General features: G+C 44.4%; 1 protein-coding gene and 1 long non-coding RNA gene across 2 annotated transcripts; both read right to left on the bottom strand.

Moving 5' to 3' along the window:
* Positions 1 to 2,693: 2,693 nt before the first annotated feature.
* RAB39A (RAB39A, member RAS oncogene family) lies at positions 2,694 to 12,324 on the bottom strand. The gene is made up of 2 exons (XM_064171061.1): positions 11,740 to 12,324; positions 2,694 to 4,523 (listed from the first exon to the last, which is right to left on the bottom strand). Exons 1-2 carry the CDS (start codon positions 12,060 to 12,062, stop codon positions 4,097 to 4,099), a joined length of 750 nt encoding a protein of 249 aa, XP_064027131.1. The 5' UTR covers positions 12,063 to 12,324; the 3' UTR covers positions 2,694 to 4,096.
* Positions 12,325 to 15,527: 3,203 nt separating this feature from the next.
* On the bottom strand, positions 15,528 to 21,532 carry LOC135190107 (uncharacterized). The gene is made up of 2 exons (XR_010308427.1): positions 21,299 to 21,532; positions 15,528 to 19,120 (listed from the first exon to the last, which is right to left on the bottom strand). It is a non-coding gene; the product is annotated as an uncharacterized LOC135190107 (long non-coding RNA).
* Positions 21,533 to 22,743: the final 1,211 nt, after the last annotated feature.

Genomic DNA, 22,743 nt, shown 5'->3' with positions numbered 1-22,743 from the left:
TGTAACGCCTGCAGACACCACCTCTTCGGTCTCCGTGTCTGAATTTGAATGGAGTGATTCGCGGGAATCGGGGAGAGAGGCAGAGAATGCCCCGAGGGGCTCTTCGGGGGAGAGGAGTTCCCCGCAACCAGGCACAAAAGACTCTGCCAGAGACGCAGAGAATTCCTCTGCACATGCCTCTGCGCGGCAGAAAGCCTCAAAGCCACGCAGAAAGCGCAGGTCCCGACCGGACTCTCCCGTAGCTAGCGGAGAAGAGAGCTCCGGTGAGGAGGGCGCCGCGGTGCAGAGGCACGTGTTGCCTGTTATAAGAATTGAGTCCGTGAAGGGCAGAAAAGGCGCTGCAGGGACCACCGTGATCAAAAAACAGTTCACAGACGCACAGCTCAGTGACTTACAAGTCAAATACGCGAGAGATCCTGGAGACTCAGTCGCTGACTATGTGTATCGAGTGTCCCGAGCCGGTGGGGACCGGGTCCTTCTAGACTCGCAGGAAGCTGCTGGAGACTGGGGGGACGATGTGTTCCTGACACGTGAACCCGAGGGGACACACAGCCTCACCGCCCGGATAGCCTACTGGGCAAGCAGTGTCCGCCCAGCCTACCGGGGGGAGCCGACGGAACTAAAGGTCACCAGCTCCTCTGAGCTCATCACTGCTCTCCGCAGACTTGCCTGTGTCCAGGCTATCTATGATAAGGGACATTATGATTACCCATTTTATGCCCCTGTGGACCCGGAGAGACTGCACCCTATTATGAAGGGTTTGCCAGCAACTCTGCAAATCCAACTAATGAAGAATGTTGAGAAAATTGAACGTGTGCTTGGAGAAAATGCAGAGAACGATGGTGCTAAAGAGCACGTAATGACTTGGGCTGAACTGTTAACTGACTTGAATGCCCACGGGCTGCAGTTTGGGTTTGGGTCTCCTGAAGGAAAAGGGGCTGGGGAGAGACAGTCTCGTGCTTCTCCCCCAGAAAATCCCAGGACTCTGCGCAGGCAGGTCCGGCCAGTCCAGGACTGCCCCCCCAGGGGGACCGGTCCTTCAGGCTTCTCCCCGAGGGAAAGGGGCAGAGACCAACAGAGTGACTGGAGACCCAGAGGAAAGAACAGTTGGTATAGACAAGCCCTGACTTTAGGGGTACCAAAAACTGTTTTAAGGCAGCTGGCAGACTGGCAGCTGAAGGATCTAGTGCGGTGCCTTCAGAAATCGGCTGCAAAATCCAGAGGCAGCCGCGAGAAGCCCAGCGGTGGCTCCCGAAGTGGCTCGCCCAGAAGCGGCAGCCCCCCCGCTGGGAACTGCAGCTCGTCCCCAGACAGAAAGGTTAACCCTTTCTCGTCTCCCACACGGGAGGCTAAACACTGAATTACTGTAATAGTGGCTCGGCAGCTTTTAATGGTCAGCAGTCACGGGGAGAGCTACAGAAGCCCCCAGAATAAAGACCTGCTGCCTAGGTGAGCCACGTGGTCACTGACCACCTGCCCCAGTACAAAAGGCCACCGGATCAGTGCACGGTGGATCGTCCCCAACTATTAATTGCTAAGCCTGGCCTTTATAGGCCGAGGCAGATTTTGTCTCCTTACAGGTTAAGGTCGAGGCAGAGGACCAGTTCCTGACCACCTGACCAGCACCTGGGAAAGGAGAACCAGCTACACGAGAGATGGAGTCATATCACCGGGGTGGCCAGTGGATGATGGCATCCGGACCCACGGACTGTGACCTCCAGCCATGGACTCAGAGCATCTAAGGCTCTGCCATGAACTTGGTTGCTCTACCAGGAACAGAGCAATCTTCAAATTGACTGTGTAGCTTTATTTAATACTGTTTGGGCTATTGTTAAGCCTTGTTAAGTATTGTTAAATATTGTTGGGGCGATTAATGTATTACCTATTGTTAATGTTGGAAAAGGCTAAGCCATATATATATATTAATAGGTTCCTAAATTGAAGGGGGATCACCTCTCACTCAGGTTCTAGACAAAGATGCTCATTACCACCGGGGTGGGATGTCCTGGAGTCCTGTACCCCTAAATTCCTCTCCTGCCCGGACTTCGGGGGGAAAGGGGAAAAGCCGCCTGGTTTCCCCCCCCCTCGCCTGCCCTGCAGCCGAGAAGGGGGCGGCGACTGCCCCGTGAGTTCCCGCGCTGGAGCCAGGCTGGGATTGGCCGTGCGCTTTCGCGCCTAAAGTGTGGTAACTCTGCCCTTTGTCTAGCGAAGGGTATAAATATTGGGGGTCTTCCCGCCTTTGGGGTTCCCGCTTTGGATTTTACGTGTGCCTGGACGAGTTCGCTCACTCTCCTGTGCCTGGACTGCAGAGAGACCACAGGACTTGCCTTGGTGTTAGGCACACCTTTGTCTGCCTAACGACCCTTAACGACCCTTAACGACTCCTGTAGCCGCTGGAGGAGGAAGACCGACTGCACGAGCCAGCCTGAGTGAGTTATTTGGCTTAGCTTAATTTAGTAAGAAACCGCTATTAATTAATAGCTAAAGCCTTTTCCAAAAACTGACTTCCAAATATATATAGTCAGATTATTAATGGTATCCTCGTAGAATTCTCATGCAACTTAACCTGTTTATCAAACGAAATTAATCTTTGTATATATAGTTGTGGGGGCGGGTTTTGTAAAAATAAAAAATATCTATTTTTGATAAATTCTCGACTCGGCCACGTATTTCTGCCCTCCGCAACAATAGATTTGTTGCTTGGTCTTGAATATGGAGAATTGTAACACAATAATACACTGTCATTTGAAGGTAATTGGTTTGATGTTTTGTGGTTATGAGTAAGCCTAGCTAAATTGCAGATGCTTATCAATTCTGGAGATCAAGTCATTTTGTCATACTACTACAATAAAATAGAAATAGACTGATTTGGTATTTCAGTGCTAGACACATAGGGCATAGTTTGCATAAAGCTACTGTGTGTTATATTCAGAGGAATAGGAGGATGACCTCAAGCTCAGTAAAATGCTACATGATCACATATTTCTCATATTATTATTGTTATTAAAAGCTATTATGTGTTGCTTGTTTAGAGGAGAGGTTCCCCAGTTATGCTCTCTGTAGCTGAGCATTATTCTAGGAGTTCTCTCCAAACACTCATGACAGCTTTAGTTTTAAAACTTTCAGGGTTTAGACAGTAGTTTAACATTTGCAGGCTGAGAATTACACAATCCTTGCTCTATTCAGATTTAAGGCCTGGGTCCCCATGGGTTGCAGCACTTTTATTTTTACTTCTAGTTAGAAGTAGATTTATTTTTTAAAGCTAAGACGGATTTTGTTTGTGTAAATTAACACAATTCTCTAGGCATCAGTGTGGCTATGATAATTACCAGCTGATGATCTGGCCACCAAAATGTAATTCCAGTGGTTGGAAAATCTGTTTTACATACAAGTCAAATAACAGCTGGATCATATATGATGTTACTTAGCTTCATTGGCAATTCAGAAAATATTTCGTAACAAACTTCATTGCTTCTATTACCCACTTTTGTATACAAATAAATCCTCTTTACTAAAACATTCTTTTTCTTTAGTAAAGCTTGCATTCATAGTCATATCAAAAGTGTCTGCTATTGGTGCAATCTTTCTGCTTGCTTTCTTTACTAATCTTTATTCTGAAACTCTACAGCATTCTAAACTGTAGTGGTGGTTAGCAAACCTATACTTGAGTAAAGAACCACAGTAAAAAAGTGTAACATCTTGTCAAAAACTAAGTCAAGATGAACAAAAGTAATGAGTTCATCTGATTCTCACTGAGCATTGATTTTAAAACAGTACTCAAAATACAAAGCTCAAGAGAGGATGAAGCCACAATGATTATTGCACTTTCTCAGTGTCTCGCTATAGGATTAGTTTTTCCTTTAGCAATATGATTTCCTTTCCTGAAGACCACACAAAGTTATTGTGCTCTGAAAAAAAAAACAAAACACTTAAAACTTTTATGAAGTTATGACCTAAACAGAAGGATACAAAACCAAATTACCGTTCTGTGATTCAGCTATGTCATGATCTAATACTGCTTCAAAATTATTATTCTGTTATGTAGGTTGGCATCATCTTCTGAACACTCAGTTGTTCTCTTTGGCATGCTACAAATTCAGCAGATGCACTGTCTTCTGGGCTTTACAGCTTCTTCTGATGAATGTACAACATTTGGAACAAAGCCACTCTTGACACCTTCCCATCCATCTTGTATGGAGATTTCTCCTTTTTTCACAAGTTCGTAGATGTCTCGTGTCAGAACTGTGAAGGATTCTTCAACATTTGTGGCATCTTTTGCTGAAGTTTCTATATATTTCATACCACAGGCAGATGACAGTTTTTCAGCTTCTTCTCTTGTAACTTCACGCTGCGACACCAAGTCACATTTATGTCCTACTAGCAGAAACACAATCTGAAAGGGCTGCACATGCATTCTTGCTTCTTCTAGCCAGTCTTTCACATGCTCAAAAGATCTTCGATTTGTGATGTCAAACACTAGTAAGCCACCCACAGAGTTGCGATAGTAAGAGCGTGTTATTGATCTGTGAAGGAAAAAAAAAGAGCTAAAATAAAATGTATTTTCTCTTTATCCTTAAATGCATCACTCTTGCAAGTGGCAATGTGTTTTTATCTACTACAAGTTTTATGTAATAGCTTTGTTTTGCTAAAAACTAATTTATTTACCTTCTATACACAAATGTTCCTTTTTCTTTTTTTTTCTTACATTCAAAAGTCACTTTCTAAACTGTGGCACATGTCCACATAATTTAAAAAATATACATTCCAAAGACTTGTTGGTGCTAAAGTTACAGCGAAGTAGACAGTGTGAAACAGAGCAGCAGATTGCTCTTAATGACAATCTCAGGATAGAAAGAAATCTATGGTGTGCCCCTCATTTAGCTTAGTCTACATTACAGAACTTAGTATGTAGGTTCTTGTTCTAGTAAGGTGATAAAGTTATTGATTAGTTGTTCCTGCCCCTGTGGCACCTAGCACAATGGGAGGTTCTGCTTAGTGGTATCTTAGTGATGTCAAAGTAAATACAGCCAGTAAATGCCCTGTCTGAGTTTTACGTAATAGCTTTGTTTTGCTAAAAACTAATTTATTTACCTTCTACACACAAATGTTCCTTTTTCTCTTTTTTTCTTACATTCAAAAGTCACTTTCTAAACTGTGGCACATGTCCACATAATTTAAAAAATATACATTCCAAAGACTTGTTGGTGCTAAAGTCTGAGTCATTTAGTTTTATACAAACATGCACTTTGCTTTGTTCTAATCAATTACTGCAGACTGACATATATAGGCAGATGTTGAGAAACCTGCTGCCTAAGCTTGCCAGTGACAAGTTCCTCATAGAAAAAAATCCTTGAAAGAAAAGTTTGTACAGATAATCATAATTCTTTGTGCCTGCAGAATTCATCAGATAACAGACTAAGAAAAGAAACTCCTAAACAAAACTTTCCAAAAGTAACTCAGTTGGGGAAACACACACTTGTCAGAGCACTGAAAGGAACACTTCTACCTCCAACACCTCTCTCACACAGAGGTTCAAAAGCTCTTCATAATTGTGGTGGGTTTTTTTGGCATGAGACTTCCAAGACTGGCAAGGGGTATTTTCTACTTTTGAGCCCTCTATGTTGCAAAGCATTCACAAGATGGAATTTTGGAAAAAGGAAACCTCTAGTTGAAAAGATTTGTAGCATACTCTAGATGAGAAAATATTTGTTAGAGTGTAGAAAGAAAGAAGGATATGGGGTTAAAAAACATTTTAAGTCTCTAATCATGAGCAAGAGAGGAGGATGGAGAGGGTGAGACTCAGCATTTTAAAGGAAGTGACAGACTACCAAAAGGTGGTCAGGAGCACTAGCATAAATGCATAACTAGTGTATACATAAATATTCACTGGCTGAAATGAGATGCACAATCTCTATTGGCAGTCAGTATTTGAAATTGTAGTTTAGCTAAGCGTCATTCCATTTTATCTTATGCTTATGAAAAGGATGCACCCTGGAAAACTCTTGGAATCGGGATGAACTGTGCGCTGTGACGTCTCTTTCTGTAACAGTAGCTCCCTCTGATTTTCAGTTCATCACATTTCATACAGTGTTTTATAACAAATTGAACGTAGAGATACAGTTAGCAGCAGCAGGCATATGACAGATAGGTAAGTGCACAGCTAGATAAGGTTTAGATTTGTTGGCATATCTGAATTCATTTAGCCACAGCAAATGACATTTGAAATGGTTTTATTTAGATAACAGGGAGGGGTTGTTTGTCCTAATGTTGAGGAAAATCTTTTCTATGTTCCCAGCAATAATCTATAGAGTATCTCTTTGAACAGTTCAAATCTGAAGAAAACAGGATCTTATTCTCAGATTAAGTCAAATAGCCTCATTATGAAAAATGACATGTGGCTTTGCAAAATTATTTGAGACCATAAATGAGAGGTGTCACATCTTATGAAGTATTAAATAAAGGCATCATAAAGATCTGTTTCAGGTTTTGGGTTTTGTCAGCATTTTTTTTTGCTGTAGAGCAATTACAAACACAAATGAGTACATTACAATAATACATGTGGTTCTAGAAATCAGGGGTTTGATTTGGAGAAGTGGAAGCAAATACATACTTTAATTTAAAAAAAAAACTATTTAAATTAAAACCCAAAACAAAGCAAAACAAACAAACAAAAAAAACCCAAAAAAAAACCCCAAACACCCAAACACTCAACAACAACAAAACAAAACAAACCCCTCAAAAACAGTTATGCCAGAGAAATGCCAGGAAAGAAAATAAATTAGTATTGAAAATGCAGAAGTTCCCCAAGTAGAGGGGGAGGTGTGTGTAGAGGATAACATAAAGTAGAGGATAACAGAATACTCAGAAGAATACAGAGACTCCATCAGAGAGAGATAGAGTAGGGACAGATACCAGAGCAGGTACCACAGACAAAATTAGACTGGCTGTTCTTGTGTTCTTTTATAAGCAGGGAATCCACTTACATGATTGTATACACTTTAGTAAATACTGGAAGATCAGACTCAAAGCAAAATGAAGTCTTTAACGTCCTTATCGTTGTAACTTTTTGAACATATGGAAAAAATCCTAGGGCCCTGCAAGGTTTTCGAGTCAGGGTCAGGAACTGGTGATAGATCAGGTTTGTTGTAGTTCAATTCATTCGTAAAGGATGTTCACATTTTAGTTTCTCAAATTATGGCTTCTAATATAAACATTGGTTCATCTAATTAATATAATTAAACTGGCATTAGGAAGAGAATGTGTCACTTGCAGCACCATGATTAATGCTCTGTAGAAAAAGAGGCAGAGGGGAGTACTTCCTTTAATAGAGGGAAAGCTTTGGAATGGGATGGGATTAAGGTGTAAAAATAACGGCCAGAAAGAAGCTTCTCTTCTAAAACTGGAGAGACAGCAATGAAGCCCACTCTGTCCTTCCAGGGAATTTGTAAGGAGGTGCTGGTTGCAAGTTGCAGAACTTCACAGAATCACAGCATGTCAGGGGCTGGGAGGGACCTTCAAAGATCATCTAGTCCAACCTCCCTGCAGAGCATGATCATCTATACCAGATCAGACAAGAACACATTCAGGCATCTAAATCATTCAGGTATAGAATCTGGCAAATGCGCCAGGGGACCAAAATCTTAAATTTATCCTTGCATGTGCCTTTACTCATGTGTCTCATCTCTCTGCCTAAACCACTTTGGTTATCGTCTATTCTTTTTTTTCCCAGTACTTCCTTGCTGCCTCCCCTCTCAGCATTTCTTTCACAGAGAATACTCTGAACCCTTGTCTAGGCAACAGCTAATGAAAGTGCCCAAACCAAAGTGTCTGCCCGGGCCCTCATTCAAGGTGCAAGCTTCTATTTCAGGAAGTTTTCCTGCTTCCCTCGGCTCCCCTAAATGGGAAGAAACAACACTCTTATGTAGAAGAGGTGACTATAACCCCTTGGTCACTGGAGGCCTATGTAACTGTGCAGCTCCTCTTTTGGGATGGAGTATGCATGTCACGCCAGCCACTGATGATGGATGTGCTACAGCCTCCAGTCAGCCCACACTATATATGTGAAGTATTACACCATTTTTGGCTGAAAGTCATAAGAATTTGCATTAACATTACTGAAAAGGTAATTCTTATTTTCTTTGATTGTCTATATAAATAAAAAGAGATTGCACAGCTCCTTATCTGCACTGTTGTGAAATATGCACTGTTCTAGCATCCTGAAGACTATCTTTTCAGCAGGAATAGTTGTATTAGTAATACCTTTGGTCATTTCATATAATGCATTTGTAGTAAATGCAAAGGTTGGAGAAAACTGAGTTTTCCCTATTAGAATGTGTTAACAAGCAAGACTGCACTAAGTTTTAAAAGAGAACCACAACACTTTGCTATTGAATGCTGTAAGGTTCCTCCAGATGTTTCTGTACTTGCTGAAGGTGAGACTGGTCTTCAAGAAGTTATGTGCTGTGATGCGCAAAATGCTGCGATACTATGTTAGAATATTTTTCCAGAGGATAACTTCTAAGTCTAATTTGGAACTTTTGTTACATGTAGCTCCTACATTATTTGTCAAATTGTAACTTTCCATGTAGATTATGTATTGGTTGTGGTAATTCATTCTGCCTGCACTACCATTACGGAAAAGGAAAATACTATCTAGAACCTCAGTAATTCTCTTAACTTAATCTAAATATTACACTCAAGATGTAAGACCTTAATTAATACTCTCAAGAAAAGCCCTGGGAAGATGATGGCCACTGAACAACTGTTTCTGTAAATGAATGAGAAGATGTATTAATCACATCAGACTATGGCTTTAGGTGATGTATTATATAAGACACAGTGTTTCTTTCTCATTATGATCTTACTGATCTTCACCAGATGAAACAAACTTTCACTAAAATCTTTATCTAATTTAGAAGACTTATTTTTATACTGTGACTAAGGACTACTTAGGAATGGTATTAATCCTGAAAATACAGATTGCTTGCTCAAAAAGAAGAATAAGGGTAGTGTTCTATTTGCAAGGCATGTGTTAGAAACAGACTGCATCTAATATTATATTCTGCTAACAATAGACTAATGTAATTGAGGCATCCTCATCATGTTTTGTCCCTATGTTCTTAAACATAGGGTAGTGGTCTTAGCACCACTACCAAGCACTTTATATCCTTGGAGTTTCATGATTTAAATATGTTGTTGGCTTTAAATACAGGAAAATCAATCAAAGAAAATTACAGCGAAGTAGACAGTGTGAAACAGAGCAGCAGATTGCTCTTAATGACAATCTCAGGATAGAAAGAAATCTATGGTGTGCCCCTCATTTAGCTTAGTCTACATTACAGAACTTAGTACGTAGGTTCTTGTTCTAGTAAGGTGATAAAGTTATTGATTAGTTGTTCCTGCCCCTGTGGCACCTAGCACAATGGGAGATTCTGCTTAGTGGTATCTTAGTGATGTCAAAGTAAATACAGCCAGTAAATGCCCTGTCTGAGCTCAAAAGAAGTAAACTGCCCAGCACCAGTGTTTGCAGCTTGCTCATCCTTCTTGTGGAAGTGGTGAGGATGACTTTAATAAGTAATGCAAACAGTGCACATCAGTGATGATTTCTAAGGCCAGGCATAAAATCCAGCATTAATGAACTAGACACATGGAAGAATTTTTCATAAACCAATTTCTCCAATAAGTGCTCTCTTTCAATAGAGTGTGACAGCAGGTGTAACACACCGTACTTTTACCCTGGGAATGTTCTAATGCCTGGGACCAAAATAAGGGGATTACTTGCAGCCAGTAGTTTTCCCTATGCACAGGGAACTTCCCATGGAGCTTTACCTCCTTCAAAAGCCCAGTGAAAGTGAACCAGGGCAGAACTGAGAATAACAAATGCAAGCTGCTTGGCATTCCACAAAATTAGATTACTTCTTGGAATAATTAGCTCTTCCCCAAGACTGTCTTTGATTGTGATCTGTAGTCTTCTCCATTAGCAGACAACAGAACGTGCAAGATTTTAACCTGTGGTGTATAACAGTGAAATATATATAATTTATCTGAGTAAGTGTAAAACAGACTACACAATAAATGCTATGATATTTTGTACGCCAACTGACAAGAAAGTCTTAGCAGAAAAACAGATACATTTAAAACTCCTTCCTTCAGTTTGTATGTTCTGGGTATTAGAAAAAACACAGATGGATACTAATGGTAAGTTTAAAAGCAACTGGCTGCATGACTCATCACTGTATATCCCCATAGCACTCCTGTGTTAAAGGATGGATATAATTTTATTTAAAACTTATGCAAAACTCTCAGCATTTACATTCCTTTCAGTCAAAGTGCCTTGTCATTGGCCATCTCAGCAAATTCAGAATAAATAGATTAAACATTCTTAGTCACTTGCTTCCAAGTATCTTACAAATTCTTAGCTGGAAAGCACAATGAGGGTGAAAAGTGATAAGTACTTATTATTACCACTGTTAATTTCTTTGCTAACCCCTTTGGAGACCTGCCTGCAAAAATGCTTATGAATTTGTGACTTGTGCGAACCCAGGAAAGTTCTTTATTGTTTCACTGTAGTGCTTGTTACTTGAAAAAAAAAAAGGCTGGTGCTTCTTGGTAAGGCAGCGAAATCTCACCTCTTCATCTGAGTGTGAGAATCCAAACAACTGTTGCAGTGGAAGACAGGAAACATAAAAGAATCGATCCTGGGTAGTGAAGAGACTTATTTCAACCCTCCTGCTAGCATCCCAGTAACAAGTGTCAGATACTGTATAGATGGGCTACACATTAGCCTTCCACTTGAGTTCATACCTCCTGAACCCCAAGTCCAAACCAAAATCCATACACAAAAGTGGCAAGCATACAGATGCAACTGAGCCATGGGAGTGAGTGAAAGATAGCACCAGTGTGTATGTGGGGAATGACCGTGACTCTTTTGGGGCAGGAACATAGGGTAGTTTTGTTATCTGTGACAGAGAGGAGAAAGGACAGGATTTAATACTCAGTGCAGCATGCAAGCCACTTCAGTTACACTGTAAATGACAGTGGCATTAGTGAAGGCCCCTGGCAACCATCAGTGCAGAGCAGGTGCAGAAGGCAGATAAACACTCATAAGGGACCGTAGCTGGCTGCCCAGTGGCTTCCACACTGCCAAGAATGCACTGGTGATTGCAGTGCTGCTTGTGCTGGAAGGAGGATGAGCAGGGAGGTGGCTTGGTCCCTCCAGAATGCATGGGAGGGAGAGTTATGTGAGAGGGAAATGCTGAAGGGGAGAATGAGTTCCGAGGTGATGACAAAGTATGAAATGCAGAGTGAAGCAGAGACTTCCTGCTGCAAAGGAGGAAAACGAAGAGGACCACTACCCTAGGTCTAGCACTCAGGGCAAGGATAGGGGAGGGAAGGAGATAAAAGAGAAGGCTACTTGTTAATCCCTAGTGTGAGCTGGAGCGGGTGCCAAAAGAAAAGGCGCCAAGGGAGAAAGCTCCAGGGGAGGAACTGGTGGACAGTAAGGTGAGAATAGTGGGCCATGGTGATGGGGAAGGCTAGCAGGTGATGTAGTGGACTGCTGTTTTGGGGCACAGCAGCCAGTTGGGTGCAGTGAGGTGTTCTAAGGGGCAAGGCAAAGTCCCTTGTGGGAGCGCCGGGAGGGTGGCGGGGGCCGGGGCTGTGGAGCAGGGTGTGCCCGTGTGTCGGCAGGTTTGGGGCGCGGTCGGGAATGGGTAGAGGGGTAGATCTCAGCTCCTGTACCTGAACCGCTCCTGCCCTGCCGTGTCCCAGAGTTGCAGTTTGACTCTCTTGCCGGGCTCGATCTCCACCAGCCGGGAGAAGAAGTCCACCCCCACGGTGGGGTCAGAGTGCAGCGGCCCCGGGAAGCGTCCCTCGGTGAAGCGATGCAGAAGGCAGGACTTGCCCACGGTGGAGTCTCCCAGCACGATTAGGCGGAACTGGTAGATCCAAATCGCCGCGTCCATGGCGGCCCCGGCCTGGCCCGGCTCCGCCTTGGGGCTCTTCCTGGGGCTCCTGCGCGGCCGGTGCCTGCACCGCGCTCCGATCGCCCCAACGCCCGGCATCGGCGCAGCTGGCGGGCGGAGGCTGCGCGGGGCCCGGGAAGCGACAGCCGCGGGTGCAGCACGAGGCCGCCGTGTGGGCCACGCCGGGCAGGGCGGCGGCAACTGCTGGGCGGGAGGGCGGAGGCCGAGTCCCCCCCGCCCCTGGCTCCCGGTGTCTGCCTGGGCCGAGCGGGACGGAGTGAGCGGCGCCCGCGGGCGCTGTCCCTTCAGCACCGCCGCTGCTCAGCTCCCGTCCCCGCCCCGGCCTTCGGCTCCGCGCCCCCGCCTCGGCTGCCGCTGGCTTTCCTACGGCGGGGTGACCGCTGGGACCCGCCTATCCCGCCCACCCTGCTGTGCTGTGGCCGAGCCGCCCGCCGGAGCCTCCCACCGTGCCGTCATTTGCGCGGCGAGACGGGCCCTCCCCCGCGCCGCGGCGGGCAGAGCGGGCAAGCTGCCCGGCACTCGCCCACCCCCTCACCATGGCAGGTCTGCGGTAGGCACCGCCGGTCGCCCGCCGTCGTGCCGCGGCGAGGACGCTGCCCTGCGGCTGCAGCCCCTGTCTAGGGTCCAGCTCACACTGCAGAGCCGCTCCTCCCCTGAGCAACAGGTGTAGGGATGGGCAAGAAGGGGGGTGCAGGGCGAGGCTGAAACTAGGCCGGCCTGGAAAAGCAGGCGAGAGAGAACCCGGCTGTTAGAGCAAGGGATTTGCAAAGACTGAGTGCAGAAAGGAGATGCCAGAGAAGGAGCAAAGGAATAAGGTCGCCAAGTGAAAAGGGTCAGGGAGCTGAAAGGCATCTGCCCTTGTTGGGGGCAGCTGGTTAGAGGCTCCCCACAAGAGTGCGAGCTGGAAACTAGACACTTGAACAAGTAGAGGAACAAGTGACCAGTGGAAAAGTCTGACTGAGCACCTGGAAAAGGGGATAAAGGAGGGCTGGTGATCTACATGCTCCTAGAGAGAACCATGAAAACTATTGAGAAAAGGTGAAATACTGGAAATGACAGGGACACGCACTTTTCATTCCCCAGTGAAACAACCTGCATGTATTGGGCCTTTATGAAAGTACCTTTACCTGTGGTAATAGAAATATTCTGTCCATAGAGATGCCCACTGAAGAAATTTCTTAGACCCCTCCTTGGGATCTTCTGCTAAGTATCTTGTTAGGATAAATCTGAACAACAGATTACTCAGTTCTGTTGAAGCCTCAGAACCACACAGGATAACAAACATTAACAGGTGTTAAGTAGTTGGTAAGGGCATTAGAGCCAAATAAGCAGAAATCTGACTTGTGGTAAACAGAATTGCAGCTTCTTCTGAAGATTGAGCTTGCATAAGGGAGCTGGGCACAGAGCCTGAGAACGAGGCTGGGTAGGCTGGGTGAGCTGGGAAGTGGGTTTTTGCTGGCAGAAGGTCGGCGGCAAGAGGTTACTCAAATGAATGGGCACTTTGATAGTGGAAAGGACAAGGAGAGAAGATAGCTGGCTTTTTTTTTTAAACACAACCTGTTTCCTGCGTTAATGCCAGGCACAGATACAGCTAAACTGTGACTGTGGCTGATTAGGGGTGTACCTGAAACCATGTTTCTTTTGTGACTTTGTGGGGGCAGTTTTGTTAGGATGATTACTCTCATTGCCCGAGTCTAGATTTGTTATTCCAATGCATTAGGTGGTGATCAGTGTGAGACTAGTAAGTTTCCCTCTGTATGCCTGAGTAGATTTTGCAGCGCCACAGTGTGAAGGAATGAGACCAGAGGCATCTTAGTTCTTCACCTGACCAAGGGCAGGGTGAAGTTGAAAGAGGGGTCTTCATACATACACTGCTCAGGAAATCACTGCTCCAGCCCCAAAATGAGTATGGCTGGGATATGCAAGTGTGGCTGGCCTTAAGAGACTTGGCCAGGGGACCCCTGAAGCTTCCAGTAGAGAATTTGCCTGGCAGCCCAGAATCCATACAAGGCATAGTCAAAAGTTGCCAGAGGGATTTATCTATTTCCGTGCGCACTGAGCTGAAGCTGCAGCATGCTGCCTGCTCCAAGAATTTGAACTCTCCAGGGACATTGCTCCTTTGAGTAACATTTAAAATAAAACTATGTTAACTCAGATAAATGAAACTTTATATGGGATAAATTGGTCCAGTTCCTGCAGTTCTACATGGGACATGATTACAGGTGATTCCTAGGGATCTTTTCTGAAAAGTGGCATTTGCATGTAGAACAGAGATGTAAGGTATGTGATACCAGTAACTCTGATATGTGAATAGACAAAATTTTTAGTGGACTTTGCTCATGATGTAGTACCTAGATCCTGCCTGGATCGTCACCCTGGCTAACACCCATAGGTCTTCAAAGCCTCAAATATGTGCTGACTAGTTTAGACGCATAACAGATTACTGTCCTTTGCACATCTGGGCTGGAAGAACCTCATACTAATGAGCTGCACAGCTCATTCCATTCCTAGCAGGTCAGCCAAGTAATTTGCCTATGGCATTTACAGCAGAGCTAAATACATCTGCAAATACTTCCATGGTAGAGCATCAGTATAAACAGTGAAAAACACCCAACCTGCACGACTGAGTCATCAGAATCAATGAATGGATTCACAGATCATTTAGTATCTAAATAACTATTTACATATAGATCCACTTTGTTCATGGCATTAAAATGGTTATGTGGAGATGATGCAAGTGAAACTACTCCACAGCAGAATGAACTCACAGAGGCAGTCACTGTAGAGCAGAAACACCCATCTGGGACAATGAAAACTTTTCCTAACTCTTTAGATCTAATGTTCCAGAAGGACTCACAGCATAATGTCAAAGACAAGCCTGGAAACTAAAAATAAGCCTGGGAATTGAAAGTCATAACTTTTCATAATATTAAAAAACAAAAACCTATTTACTCAATAAATGATAACCATTAAAAGTTTTTACTTTTCCAACATCTCACCAACTGTTAAGACATCCTTGTTCCATACCAGTAAACAACCTTTATCTGATCTATAGGTCTATAGTCTCATCCCTATTTGCTAACTATCTCCTCCCTCAAAATGTCAGTCATATCTTATAATCAGAGCAATTGCTCCCAGCTTGATGTTTGCTACATCTAAATCAGACATACAAGAGCTGTATTTCCCTCCCTGTCATGGATTGAGTTGAATCTGCTGCTGTTACTCATACCATGCTGCAGTCATGACACCTTCAAAAATGAAAGTACTGGTTGGAGCAAAGTATTCTGAGGCTTGAAGTTAGACTGTAGCATGGGAGGCTTCCTGATCCAGTTGCTGCTTCTGGGTTCTTGGTTTGGGGTGTTGGCTATTTTCCACAGAGATGGCAGTGAGATGAGTGGGAGAGGGGTAGTTGCTGGTTTTGGTTTTTGATTTTTTTTTTTTTAATGCTGCTTTTCCCCCTGTATTTCACTGCACTTCTGCAAATAGGCTAAGCTAGGGTAATCATGCACTGTATTATTAGATTAATTGGATTCTTAGCTAAGGTAATTGTGAATTTATGTTATTTATTCAGTAAACTCTTATCTCTTTATCTCAATCCTGAATTTTTGAGTGTTACTTTCCCCTCACTTCTGTATTGTGTTAACCCATTATACTCCCAAATGTCTATTTATTACTGTTCTAGTTTAACACAGCCCACTCTCATAAGCAAGGCTCCCAGATAGACAGGAGGGAAAGTAATATAAAAATCCCTTGGGTTGAGATATGGACTTTAATGAGATGATACAACGTACAATTACCTCAGCCTATTTCACAGTAAGCCATAGCAAAAGCAGAAACAGCAACAGAAGTCACCCAAAAATTACATCATTGCAGGCCTCATAAAGGACACAGAAGACACTGATACATAAGTGTAATTGCTGAAGTGACTCAGGATGGGCAGACAACCTTTCTTGCAATATTTCCAAAAATTAAACTAAGAACATCCATGTTTGGTAGGTGATACTGAGTTTGGCCTACCTAGAAGAACTGCCCAGACAAATAAGCTGTGATAACATGTGCCAAACTTGGACAGATTAATGTAGTATGACCTGGTTGTTACAGATTTATACAAAATTAATTATTGATTATTAATTTTATATCCAGGCAAATATTTTTAATAACTATTAAAATAGTTTATAAATATTAAATCTCACCAGAAGATTTATTTACAAGGTTGGGATATTTATATACAGGGAAAACAGGCAACTTAGAGCAATTAAGAATACACAGTTGCAAAGAGAATCTTGCAGCCAATATGCTGCTTGCCCTCTAGGGAGACCCCAGAAGCTCCTTTCTGCTAAGGCAGAAGGCACAAAAGAATTCAGTTACAAAATCAGAACTTTAATTACAAAGAGGCTTTTCAGAGTATTTACTTACAAGCTACTATCTCGATTTCCAGGGCTGCATTAGAGTATCAGACTGTACCCAAAGCACGTGGAGGGGTTGCTGTTGGTGGTTTCAAAGCCATCGGGAGGCTTTTGGAGTTTCCCCAGTGCTCTTCTTTCAGGAAGTTTGGAGTTTAGCACAGTCTCTGACCTGGTCTTGACTCCTTCCAGGACAGATGGCGTGCAGGCAGACGCAATGTCTTGCTGGTGGCTTATTCTTGCCATGGTGTGAAGACATTTAATGCCTTCTCCTGGTAAACTTGAGGCACAGCAAAGCACAGCTTGAAGCATCAAAGCAGAGCTGGTCTGGAGCGTGAGGCAGAGCATGATAGCAGAGAGCATGTTGCCGCAGGGCAGAGAGCATAGCAATGAGCATGCTTGCAACTTAGCTCATATCTTTTATCAACTGTCCAAGTGTATGTGGCCCATTTGGCCACAGAGGTTCACCAATCAGAATGGCACTTTCCCAAAACCGACCACATTAGGTGAAGTCAGAAGCTTGCTTTCCCTTATTTGGGAAAACACAGGCCACACATAAACAAATGTATGCACCTTGTTTACCACTGCAAAGCAGAACAAGTCTGGGGAAGCCTTGGACCCTGGCATTGGATGTCTTCTCTCCCACACTCTGCTCCCCCCATCCCAGCAGAGAGAAGGAATCATGCCTGGGCAAGCCATGACACTGGTAAAACATGTAATGTTTCTTTTCTTGTAAATTACTTGGATGAGAGGCTGAAGGGTCATGGAAACTGCAGTGGCAACTATTAATTGGCTTCATGGATGAAGTATGTCAAAGAGATCGGGCCTCAGGCCATGTAATTAGCAGAGCCATTGTCATCTTATATCAATGAACTATATAAAAGTTAACTGGTAATAGTATTTAAGATTATTATTAATTTCATTGATATAACATTTAAGGTGATAATTATCATGTTAATAAATTTTTAAGATGATAAATGATAGCAACCACCATACACTGTCGACCAATTTAACATAGAAGCTGAAGCCCAAGAACTGCAACACAGAGAAGCTAAACTGTCATCCACAAACACAGCATGCCAACCAGTCAGAACCTCACCTGTTCCTTTGGGAACTGGCATAGGACTGGTCTAAACCAGACTGGTGGGTCTGAAGCTCTGATCTATGTGTGTTGTGTTTGCAGAACAGGAACCATTACCCACCTACCCATCTCTCAGGAAAATAAATACTAGACTGTGTATCAATGAGTACAGTATCACACCACCCAATCTCCCCATGACTGCAGGATGCGGAGTATAGATTAGAGACAATTTTCATTCCAAAATAATAACAGATGCCCTGCACCCCTGCCTCTGCTGCAAAGGCTTGTCTTGGGTTTTGTAACTAGGTCCCATGGTCTTTCACACTGAACAAATGCCACCTTCACTTCTAGCCCCATTTTGTTTACACTGGAGGTAGACTGAGTGCCTTTGGGGCAGGAAATCCCTCCTCTGTCCATGGAAAATTTGAACCCATTTAAAAGTGAATAAATTTTCTTTAAAATGTAAGAGATTATGCCTCTACTCAAAAAGCATGCACCACATGAGGGTATTTAGAATAAAGGTTTGTAAAATGATGAGATTTCCCTTCTACTGCGTTAAAGACTACTGTCACAGAGCTGCTCATGGACCTTGTACCCCAAAGAACTTCAATAAGTGAACTTAAATAAGGACACAGTTTTAAGATTGTCAGACTACATGACTGAAGACTGATGTCTATGAATACAAAGGTGCAGAGGCACAATGACAGGCAGGGGAACCCCAGTAACCACATCAGAGCCAGATGAACTTCTGACAGGGTTGCTCTGTGGGATAGCACAGGAAGCCACCAGCCCCAGGGATTGGAGGGCCATTCCCAGCTGAGTCAATGTAAGACACTCCCCATAAATCCCATTAGAGAGTGAGAGAGAATTGCTGCCTACAGGAGCGTGGAGACTCACCATGGGAAGTTGGTAAGAACATTTTAGGGTTGTGCAAGACTTACTATGGGATGTTTAAGGGAAAGACCAAAACCAGAGGAAGGGAAATATCAACTTGCCTGATGAGGAACAAGCATGGAAAAAATACAGAATAAAAGGGATAGAAGGAGCTTGCGTATGCAAACAAGTTACTGGTCAATGTGCTTTTGTTAAAGTGCAGCAAGGGCCAGGGCCTTTGCCAGGCAGGGCTCCATCCCTGGTAGAAGACACAGATAGCCAAGCTGGGCCAATGAGGTGGCTGAAAAAGACCCTGTCGAGGAAGTACCTATGACTCTGCCCCAGGATACAGGATCACCTCTGCAACTTCTCTGGAATTCAGAGAGCAGAAAAAAGCCCAGGGAAACTCAAGACCCACTGATGACCCTGTGCTAGGATGACACAGCACAGCAGTAACCACCGAACTGACCCACCCAGTCTCCCTACAGGATTGCACCATCTCTCCTGCAAAACAAGTACCTTAAGAAAGAGTCCACAGGGCTAGCCTGCCCAGCTCTTCCTCACTGCACCACCTCTCCCATGGCAAAGGGAAGTCATGTGAGTTGTAAAATGCCATATAGCTATTAATCATAACTGGCAGGTTGGTGAGTGTGCTGTGGAGATAATCTTTGTGAGAAGGTCACACCTGTGACAAATACAGCTGGTTCCAGACAGCTCCACCTGACCTGCCACAGCTGGGTACATCAGCCAAGATGGTGGTGCCTGGGTTTGTAGCACTTCTGAAAAAAAAAAAGAATTTAAGAAAGGCAATGTCCTGCTTTTGATGACACAGTGATAGCTACTGCTACTGATTGCTACTTCTTAGGCTTCTGCTCTTGTTTAGACTGCTTCCTGACCTTGTTCCTCTTCCTTCCCCTGCTTCTGAGGATTGTCATTACATTCATTTGAACTGCCACACATTTGCTAACTTTACGTATTTTATACTGGCATTGGTATTAGTTTTGCTGTTTCATTAAATTTGTTTTCATTTCAACATATGAGTCTTGCTTTTTCTTGATTCTACTTCTCTGCTGGGGAAGGGCCATTGGGTGATACAGCAATTATTATAGTTTAGCCTAAGATACAGACTAAACGTAGACAGGCAGAAAGCAGCAACACAAAAGGGAAAATGACCAGGCTGGAGGAGAAAAAAAGAGAAAATCACACATGAGCAGAGGCCAGAGCTATGGAATCGCCTGAGCTGGGCTCATGAAGCATGACTCTGAAGGAATGCCGAAGCTTCAGCTCACAACATTTATTCATACTGTGGAAGTGCGGAGACAGAATTAACCATTTTAGCAAACCTGAGAAATTAAAGAAAGATCTCTGAAGTATGTCCAACATCCTCCAAGTTCTTAAAATATACCTTTCTGGTAAAATAAAGATGTAACTTCTGTGAATCTGTAATATTTCCATATGTGCCTTCAGTGTGTGTCTATTATTGATTTCACAGAATTCACATTTTAACATTTACAGTGTGGCCATGAATGTTAAAGATTTTCCTGGATAAGAAAACAGTGAAATTACTCTTTCTTCCTTAAAGCATGCTATGTTTTGGCATGCTGAATAAGTGATACGTACTAGGGAAATTGCTCTTTACTCTTTGAAAATCAAACACTACCAAATAAATAGTTATTATTTACCATTATTTACTCAATATCAGTGAGCTTTTTAACAGAGTGGCATTTGCTTCCTCCTCAGGGATTGTTTGAGGAGTTTTTTAATAGAATAATCTATTTTAGTTGGAAGTAACCTACCATAATCAGCGAGTCCAGCTGCCTGACCAAATTTGGACTGACCAAGTTAAAGCATGTTATTAAGGACGTTGTACAAATGACTCTTAAACACTGACAGGCTTGAGGCGACCTAGAGAGACTGTTCCGGTGTTTGACTACCCTCTTGGTAACGAAATACTTCCTAATATCCCGTCTAAATCTTCTCTGGCGTAGCTTTGAACCATTTCCACATGTACTATCACTAAATCCCAGGGAGAACTCTGTACCTCCCTCTTTACTTTCCCTCCTCAGGAAGCTATCAAGAGCAACAAGTTTGCTCTTCAGACTTTTCTCGAAAATAGACAAACTCAAACCCTCCTCGACCCCTCACAGGGAGTTCCTTCCAGCCTTTTCACCAGCTTCATTGTCTTTGCATTCAAGGGCCTACACACCCTTCTTAAAATTGTGGGGCCCAGTACTCATGGTGAAGGTACACCAATGATAAACAGCGCAGGTTAACCACCTCTAAGCTTAGAATCGTCGAACAGTTTGGGTTGGAAGGGACCTTAAAGATCATCTAGGTCCAACACCCATGCCACTTCCTGCTAGAGCAGGCTGTCCAAGGCCCTGTTCAACCTGAGTTTCAACACTTCCAGGGTTGGAGCCCCCACAACTACTCTGGGCAACCTGTTCCAGTACATCTCCATCCCCATAGTGAAAAATTTCTCCCTTAATGTCCGATTTAAATCTAGCTCCTTCCGGTTTGAACTGCCATCTGATTTTGGATCCACTGCTGCAGGCCACTTCAGCTGTCTGGTGATAATAGTAAGAACTAGCTATTAGGGTGGAACATATTGAAAACTATTAACTTGGTGAAGTTTAAAACCAACTTATTCATTTTCTCAACACTCACAGTGAGCCATGGCACACACGAATGTACACATAGATACACATATTCAGCTGCCACCCAGTCACCACGGCTTTTTGCTTTCAGCATCAGCATTTCAGTCATCATAGGCAGTACCATTTCACAGCAGCCCACCAGCCCTTGCCCAGATGTGCACCAGTAATGACGAATTGGTGAAGAAAGCATTCAGCATCCTACTTAAAGGCGCACTGGCACAGCAGGACACTTTGCATCTCACAGGGTCGTGCGCACCTCTTGCACACCAGTCAGACTTCGCTTCTAAAGCTCCTCCTTACACAGCTAGGTCCTTCGGAGTCTGCAGGCAGATACACTCCCACATCTTCAGCGCAGGACTGCGGCACCGGCACTGCGCCACACAAACCCGGGAGCTACAAGGAACGAGGCCGCGCAGCGGCAGAGCCGCGCGGCAGAGCATCGCTCCGCGCTCTGGGCGGACGCGGGCCCCACGGCCCCTGCTGCGCATGCTCAGCCGCGGCGGGACCGCGCCGCGAGCAGCGCGCACGCATGCCCCTCCCTGCGGCAGCAGAGCGCGCTCCCGCCCCGCTCGCAGGCGCCGGCAGCGCGGCAGCGGAGGCGCCGTCACAGCGCCAGGGGGCGCCGTCACAGCGCCAGGGGGCGCCGTCACAGCGCCAGGGGGCGCCGTCACAGCGCCAGGGGGCGCCGTCACAGCGCCAGGGGGCGCCGTTACAGCGCCAGGGGGCGCCGGGCGCCGCCAGGGGACAGCCGTTATGCTCTCGCAGTTGCGAGGGGAGGAGCTCGTTGAGGGATTACGAGACGGAGTTCCCGAAAACCCGTAACAAAGTCAAAGCAGGGCTTTTCAGACTTAAACATGTTAACACGGGACTATTGAAACCCCCTCATTTTACCTGTCAAAATCTGTATCTTCCTTTAAATAAGGTTGGGTTTACCGCATTGTGTCTTAATGGACACCCTAGGTTTATGTGGATGCGTTCGTGATAACGGAACTTGGCAAGAAGCTGTGATGCTGTGTTGTGCTATGGCAGAGAAGTGTCCACATTCGTGACCGATGGCATTGGAAAAAACGCTCTGACAAAGGCTTTTTTTCCCCTAAAGCCAAAGGGCAGTCCTGGTTGCTAAGGAGATTCTGAGTGGTTTTCAGCATCAGGCCCACAGATGAGTTTAGAGAGAGACTGCTTTTATAAAAAACAACTTCTTCCCCCCCCCGAAACAGATTCCAATGGCACAGAATCTCAGAATGGCAGGGGCTGGAAGGGGACAGTTCTGGAGATCATCTAGTTCAATCCCCTTGCTGAAACAGGTTCACCTAGAGCAGGTTGAACAGAATCATGCCCAGACTGGTTTTGAATATCTACAAAGAGACTCCACAATCTTTCAGCGACCTTACAAGTGCTGTGGTTAAGACTCGTTTCCGCCACTGCCTGCTCTGAAGCATCCTCAAACGATGGCATCCTTTTCGCTGCCCTAACAGAAACACCCCAGTCCATATTACTTAGTACAAGCAGTTGTCTATAGGAGACTGTCAAACAGTTTAGAAGACAATTACCCAGCTGCTTTTAAGATGGTTATTTTATGAGCACAGGCCCGCTTTCTGAGATGTGTTGATCATGCATAGCCCTTTTCTTAGCAACACAGGTCAATCACTACCTCTCTTTGAGCCAGACCTGAACATAAAAAACAGCTTTCATTGGTCAACACAGGTTAAGCCTCATTAGGCTTACCAAACATTTTGAGTTTCGTC

Source organism: Pogoniulus pusillus, chromosome 3, assembly GCF_015220805.1.
Source record: "Pogoniulus pusillus isolate bPogPus1 chromosome 3, bPogPus1.pri, whole genome shotgun sequence".
In the NCBI taxonomy this organism is placed as follows: domain Eukaryota; kingdom Metazoa; phylum Chordata; class Aves; order Piciformes; family Lybiidae; genus Pogoniulus; species Pogoniulus pusillus.
Note: the sequence above shows the minus strand (reverse complement) of the source record. Positions and strands in the feature narration are given on the sequence as shown.

Excerpts from the sequence above, each read along its gene's own strand:
- RAB39A (XM_064171061.1), bottom strand. The coding sequence starts at position 12,062 with ATGCCGGGCGTTGGGGCGATCGGAGCGCGGTGCAGGCACCGGCCGCGC. Across the intron at positions 4,524-11,739 it reads GCAGGGCAGGAGCGGTTCAG|ATCAATAACACGCTCTTACT; the intron begins GTACAGGAGCTG and ends TTTCCTTCACAG.